Source organism: Berghia stephanieae, chromosome 10 (genome assembly GCF_034508935.2).
Source record: "Berghia stephanieae isolate SIO BIC M18660-M18661 chromosome 10, UCSD_Bste_1.3, whole genome shotgun sequence".
Classification (NCBI taxonomy): domain Eukaryota; kingdom Metazoa; phylum Mollusca; class Gastropoda; order Nudibranchia; family Aeolidiidae; genus Berghia; species Berghia stephanieae.
Genome location: NC_088369.1, coordinates 20,308,625 through 20,316,124, shown reverse-complemented (window position 1 = coordinate 20,316,124; position 7,500 = coordinate 20,308,625). Strand labels below are relative to the sequence as shown.

General features: G+C 35.3%; 1 protein-coding gene across 9 annotated transcripts in view; it reads right to left on the bottom strand.

Moving 5' to 3' along the window:
• LOC144980777 (inactive ubiquitin carboxyl-terminal hydrolase MINDY-4B-like) overlaps positions 1 to 7,500 on the bottom strand; it is a 35,077-nt gene that overhangs the window by 5,600 nt on the left and 21,977 nt on the right. For all 9 annotated transcript variants that reach the window (XM_078928567.1, XM_078928570.1, XM_078928573.1 and 6 more), the window contains 4 exons: positions 5,540 to 5,605; positions 4,153 to 4,223; positions 1,811 to 1,970; positions 104 to 190 (listed from right to left, as the gene is read on the bottom strand). In XM_078928567.1, coding sequence (XP_078784693.1) covers positions 104 to 190; positions 1,811 to 1,970; positions 4,153 to 4,223; positions 5,540 to 5,605 — 384 coding nt within the window. The remainder of the gene's footprint in view (positions 1 to 103; positions 191 to 1,810; positions 1,971 to 4,152; positions 4,224 to 5,539; positions 5,606 to 7,500) is intronic.

The following is a 7,500-nucleotide window of genomic DNA, read 5'->3' as shown; positions in this document are numbered from 1 at the left end:
TTCTGATCATTTACCACGCGAGGCTCGAACCCAGGACCTTCCGATCCGAAAGCGAGTGTCATACCCCTAGACCACATAGCCACACAGATAATACATATCTTACTTCTGTTCGTTTGTCCTCTTCTTCTCCTTTGTCCCAAAACAGGAAACCTACTTGACTCCTAGCCTTGATTCCGTACACTGGTCGGTCCTGGAAATGGCAAAGGTGAAACATCCATTATCAACAAAACAATAATAAATAAATAAAAAAATAAATTCCCTTTATTCCCTTTTTTAAAAAACGATAACTACTATGCTACTAGTGTGCATCTTGTGTGAGTGTGTCTATGTCAATATTGTATTGTTATAAATGTGTAACCAAATGACAAATTGCCACATTTTTGAGGACAATAAAGATATATTATTATTATTATTATTATTATTATTATTATTATTATTATTATTATTATTATTATTATTATTATTAGTATTATTATTATCATTATTATTATTATTATCCCAAAGGGGAAATTTTTCTTTAGGGTCTATTCCAAGGGAAGACTGGAATAACCCAGGGGTCAGCCGCAGTGCAGCGCCGCAAAGTGAGCTAAGGCTAGGTGACTTGCTCAAGGCCACACAACGCGGCGGGTAGTCGAACTTGGTACCTTTCGGGTACGAAGCAAAGACCATGCCGCTGAGCCACGCTGTCCCTATTGCAATATGGGAAAAATGAAACAACCTGAACCCCACCACCCCCCCCCCCCACAAACCACAATCCAACTAATGACAGACAGAACTGTTGTATCTAACCAAGCTCGCTTTGCATGGATCCCAATAGCTCAGTTGGCAGAGCACCTGTTTAACATGCAAAGGGAATGAGATTGACCTTGGGTAAAGTCGAGATATTTTTTTTCAACAGTTTTAGAAAATTTCAAGCGGAGATTTTCAAAATAAAAATTCTTCAGCCTAAACACCACCAATAGCTGCTGTCACATTCAACAACTCTCTTTGCCCTCGAATACAAATACTCAGAATTGAGTCGACTTCGAGTAGCATTCAGATTTAGATTCAGATCCCTCTGTTATAAAGCAGTGTTATGTCAGGGGGATCTGGCTACTGAAAATTGAATGTTTACCTGAAAAATTATATACTATAAATAGATATAGATATGTATAGATATGTATTAAATACTATTTTTTAAATATACACATACACACAAGTTCGGACTAGAGGCCAGAGGTATGATCTACGTCAATCTATCAAATTAATATATAAAGTGTCGCTATTGGTTCTCGGTTGTATATTATTTTACATTTTTGTGCATTTGCATATGGGTTCAAACCGGGGGTCATGGGGACAACATGTTTCGCTTTGTAAAAAAAAATTTTTAAACAAATAAATTTTTAAATAAATAAATAATATATATATATATATATACGCACTACAACAATGTCACTACACATCAACACTAATCACCACTACACAAAGGAAGCAGGACATACAGAGTAAACACCTCATACGGAATACATTTTTTTCTTCGGACATTATGCCGACTGAAGACGTGGACGAAAGCCACAGAAACGTACGTCTTGGCCATATATAATGTGAGTGACAATTTATATTTATATATATATATATATATATATATATATATATATATATATATATATATATATATATATATATATGTATACATTGTAGCCATAGATTCTCAACTTTGTGTTTATACATTTTATGCATGCCACGTCTGTGTACGAATTTCCATTTTTTTTTTTTGATGAATAAATGGATGTAATAATATATATTATAATATTATATTATTATCACTTACTAAAAGCTGTCCTTTTCTATCATACATCATTTCACCATTGTGGATGTAGAGGGTAGCTTTTCCATGGAGTGCCAAGTTGATAAGGGCATAGGAGGCGTCCTCCATCTCTGTCAGGAGCTTGGCTTTAGATTCGTGGTCGGCTTGCATGTCTTCTCGTATCCTTGGAAAGATTAGAGAAAAAGATGATTTAAAAAATAAGACAAATTAGGGTGTGTGGAATCACAAACAAGTTGTACAGCAGTCTTGGATTTACTAATTTTTTGAAATAATCTATGTATTCGATATATTGGTCTGCTTGCATGTCTTCTCGTATCCTTGGAAAGATTAGAGAAAAAGATGATTTAAAAAATAAGACAAATTAGGGTGTGTGGAATCACAAACAAGTTGTAAAGCAGTCTTGGATTTACTAATTTATTTGACAATTTTGGGGTCGTCAAAATGTATTGATATTGACATGTTGGCCTGATTGCATGTATTCTCATATCCTTGTGTAGGAGAGTAAAAGGGTGATTTAAAAAATAAGCCAAAATTAGGATTTGTGGATTCACAAACAAGTTGTAAAGCAGTCTTGGGTTTATTTATTTTTTGAAATAATCTATGTATATCGATATATTGGTCTGCTTGCACGTCTTCTCGTATCCTTGTGAAAAGTCGAGAATAAGATGTTTTAAAAAATGATGGTTTTGGTATCGCAAACAAGTTGTACAGCAGTCTTGGGTTTAATTATTTTTTTTGACAATTTAGAGGTTGTCATAATATATTGATATTGATACATTGGTTTGCTTGCATGTCTTCTCCTATCCTTTGTGAAGATGAGTAAAAAGATGTTTTTAAAAACTAGACAAATTATAGTGTGTGGAATCACAAACAAGTTGTACAGCAGTCTTGGGTTTACTTTTCTTTGGATAATTTAGGGGCCCCATAATTTATTGATATTGATATAATAGTCTGCTTGCATGTCTTCTCCTATTCTGATGATGATGATGATGATGATGATGATGATGATGATGATGATGGGATGAAAGATGATTGAAAAAAAACCCAACTAATTAAAACAAGTCGGATTGTGTGGAATCACAAACAAAGTTGTAAAGCAGTCTTGGATTTACTCATTTTTTTTGTAAATTGTAACGTGAAGTTGAATGTAAGCTTCAATTTAATTACAAAAACAGATCAAATGAACGTTTCGGGATTCCCCTTTATCAACAAAACAGGATGATTGAAACACCACAGATGAATGAGATGATGTGGTAGTGGCCTACCACATCATCTCATTCATCTGTGGTGTTTCAATCATCCTGTTTTGTTGATAAAGGGGAAACCCGAAACGTTCATTTGATCTGTTTTTGTAATTAAATTGAAGCTAACATTCAACTTCACGTTCTTATTTATTTCGTCGAGCTTCGAGCAGCAACACTTACACTTATTATTTTGACAATGTAGGGGTCGTCATAATCTATGTAGGCCTGTATTGATATAGTTGTCTTCTTGTATCCTTGTGAAGATGAGCTTTGAATATTATCAATTTTTTTTTTCATTGAAGATGAAGCGGACAATAGCAATTGCTTGCTACCTTTGGATATGACACTAGTGTATTACAAACTACTTTCCACCAGATCTAACAGACCCAGCTACCCATTCACTGCTGGGTGGACAGGGGGGTCAGAAAAAAATATCGACTGCACCTGGGATCAATCACGGTCCCTTTGTGTGTGAAGCAAGTGCTCTACCAACTGAGCTATCGGGACCCCGAGAGATGACATGCTTTATTTTACACAAAAAAAAAAAAGAGAAATGATGAATTTTTTTAAAAACAAATAAATATAAATATGGACACCTATATGGTGCATTTCCAAGAAATTAACATGCTAAATGGGCCTCATAATGTTTCATTTTAGAACACATTTAAGTTTAAGTGCCTTTCACACAAGCTATCAACTGAACCATGACAAGCCTTCTGGACTTTGTTATAGAAATAAATTGAGCTTTCGGCTTTATATTGAGCTTTATATAGCGCAACATCCACTAAATGTGCTCAAAGCGCTTTACAAGGGATCCCTGGTCAACAGAAACATTTAACATGGCCTGTTAGGCGATATTACAATTTTTCGGACAAAGACAATGCTGTTAATGGCCAGGTACTCATTTAAAACCTGAGTACAGTGAGAGAATGTGAGTAAAGAGTCTTTTCCAAGGACTCAACTATGCACCGAGTGCGAGGCTCGAACCCAGGACCTTCCGATCCGAAAGCGAGTGTCATACCACTAGACCACATAGCCGGACATCATGTCAATATTTTCAGTATGTCTTTTCTACAAACTGTTGCATATTGTAATCTTTACCTTCCCAGTCCCCTGGACAATGCCAGACTGTACAGAAATAGAATACAACCATTGCCTTGTTCCACTTGGAACTGAAATGAGATGCAGTACATGTAAATGTTATTGTTGAGAATTATGGAAATGAAATAATTACAAAATTATCATCTACATCATCATCTACATAATTTTTTTTACCTCATAATCATCTTTACAATCGGCGACGACGATCATCATTATCATCATCATCATTATCATTATTATCATTGTCATCATCATCATCATCATCATCATCATCGTCATCATCATCATCATCATCATCATCATCATCATCATCATCATCATCATCATCATCATAATCATCACCATCATCACCATCATTATCATCATCATCATCATCATCATCATCATCATCATCATCATCATCATCAGAAGCAGCATTATCATTTCTATTTTCATCATTTAGCTTCATTTTTGTAGAACACCATTGTCAATTAAGTTATCTATAATCTATTTATGCGTCTACATTTTGTTCCTAAAGACTCCTGAAATAAAACAAAACACCATACTTTTCTTTATTCTAGCTTCTCCCTTCACTTCTCATGTAGAGACAGAAACAGTCCATGGAGCTGGGGTTTGTCCCAATATCCATGGAGTTAAATGAACAGTAAAAAGTAGTCAGGAAGAGAGGGCTCTAATAATGACTAGGGTTAGAGACGATCTTTTTTGGGATCGTGGATAGATCATAAGGTAGAGTCATGCTGTCCCCGGCCAGGCGGAGTTGTCGTACCAGTAAGGTCGCGGGTTCAAACCCCCATCACCGCCTCGAAATGTTTATTCTCTATTGTCTTCTGGCACTTTCCTACTCACTTCATCTCTTGTTGTTACCTTTGTTCTGGTAGGTACGGAGCAAATACCATCCTGCTGAACCATGCTGCCACATAGCACTACACTGCCTCTTATGTCTGATCTGACCCCTGACTCACCACAGCAAACTCTTTTTCAAAGACATGTGTGTGGATGGCTGAGAAAACCCGGAAAGAAACCGCAAATTTCATAAATTGAGTTATGTATGCAGTGGTGTAGATAGAACACATCTTTCTGATCATTTACCACTTTAAATTTTATTTCTATGTCTATTACAACCCAAGTTATGAATTTTTTTCTCAATAAAATGTGTTGCTATGGGAAACACTTTATCTTTGATTTTGGCTCATATCTCAAATCAAAGCTTACCGCATCTTCCCAGGTTTTCTCAGTCAGCCTCACATTTGGCAAAACTCAACAAGTAAATTTCAAATAAATAAATAAATAAATTGTTCTAGTAACAGTCTCATTTCATGCTTGGAATATATTTTAAACAGCAAAAATAAAAGAGAAAAGAGAACTATAAACAGCATCACAGAGTTACCTGGTCTAGGTTTCGCTTGATAAAATGCTTCAAATCTTCCAGAACTTTGAACTCGTAAAGCATAAGCTGGAAGTTGAAAACATGAAAGAAAAACAAAGGTATTGAGATATATCAAAATGTGTTGTATTATTAGTTTTCCTTTCTTTTCAATTAAAATTTACTGTTTTTGAAAAAGGCATCAAATACTTTTCTAATTAAAAAAAAAAAAAAAACTTTTCAAAGGGCAATGGTGAATTTCATATGACCCAATGCACATTTTAGCTTCAATCCAACACTCCCCCCCCCCCTCCCTCAGTCATTTAATGCATAAAGATTAACAAAGAAAACACAAACAAACAAACAAACAAACAAACAAACAAACAAACACAAAAAGAATGCGAACTTACGAGATGATTCATTACAAGGGGTAATCACTAAGAGAAGTAACTTATAATATACAATCCACACTTAATTTTTTTTCTTGATTACCTCCTTTGACTCATTTAGTAAAACACGGTAATTTTCACTGTCACGAGGAGTAGGATATATACAACTGTCCCAGTCTCCGACTGCATTCAATACTGATTGAGAGCATATCACCTACCTACCACTGACATTGTAAATGGAATAACCTTTGTGAAAAACCATGCCATTTGAAATTATATTTTGAATTCCGTCCTCTTTATAAGACATAAAGATCCTACTAAAAGTGGTTTTTAAAAGCTTTATTTTATATGTGACATATCATCTCCAAATAGTTTTATGTCGGGTGAATCCGCCTTCCAAAGACTGAATTTAGAATTAAATGATAGTAAATAAGAATTATTGAATTTTCTGCAATTAATGAAACTTTATTCATTCTCCGAGATAACAAATAGAATTTAACCATAAGTTCCATAATAATTATAATTGTGGTCGCAAATTCAATTTCCAGTAGATGTTCATTGCAACATAACACTGTTTTGAGATGGTTGGTCACATTTTTCAAAAACTGTTTTGACACAGTTTCAAACTTGAGCTTCTTTTTTTCATAGATAGCGCAATGTGTAGATAGCGCAATGTGTAGCAATGTGTAGAAATGTGTAGATAGCGCAATGTGTAGCAATGTGTAGATAGCGCAATGTGTAGCAATGTGTAGATAGCGCAATGTGTAGATAGCGCAATGTGTAGATAGCGCAATGTGTAGCAATGTGTAGATAGCGCAATGTGTAGCAATGTGTAGATAGTGCAATGTGTAGCAATGTGTAGATAGCGCAATGTGTAGCAATGCGTAGATAGCGCAATGTGTAGCAATGTGTAGATAGCGCAATGTGTAGCAATGTGTAGATAGCGCAATGTGTAGCAATGTATAGATAGCGCAATGTGTAGCAATGTGTAGATAGCGCAATGTGTAGATAGCGCAATGTGTAGCAATGTGTAGATAGCGCAATGTGTAGATAGCGCAATGTGTACTTAACGACATGCTCAATGCACTCTACAGAGGGTCCTCCAGCTGACGCTTAACATGTAGAACAAGACAACTGACAAGTCTATTATTACATTTATTTCGGACAGAGACAACGCTGTTAACAGCCAGCTACTCATTTTACACCCGAGTATAGTGAGAAATTTGTAAAGAGCCCTTTTTCAAGGACTTAAGAGTGGGACTTGAACCCAGATTCTTCTTATCCAAAGGCGAGTATCATCATACAACAAGACCACATACTTCAAACATTAAAAACTTCATCTGTGAAAAAAAGATGAGGGGTTATAGTGACATGATACATTTTAAATCTAATTATTGTCTTTATGCAAGTATGTATGCAAGGTTATCGATAAATGTTTGTCAAGGGGCGTATGCTTAACTCACTCAACCCTAACACCGACTATATTCGTAGTTTACCCGGGTTACTTTAACCACCCCATGCCTATTTATTACATTTTTCTGAGACAAATTATAGGCACAGTATCAGAGCTCATGTTTTATAGTTTTTACATGTTAA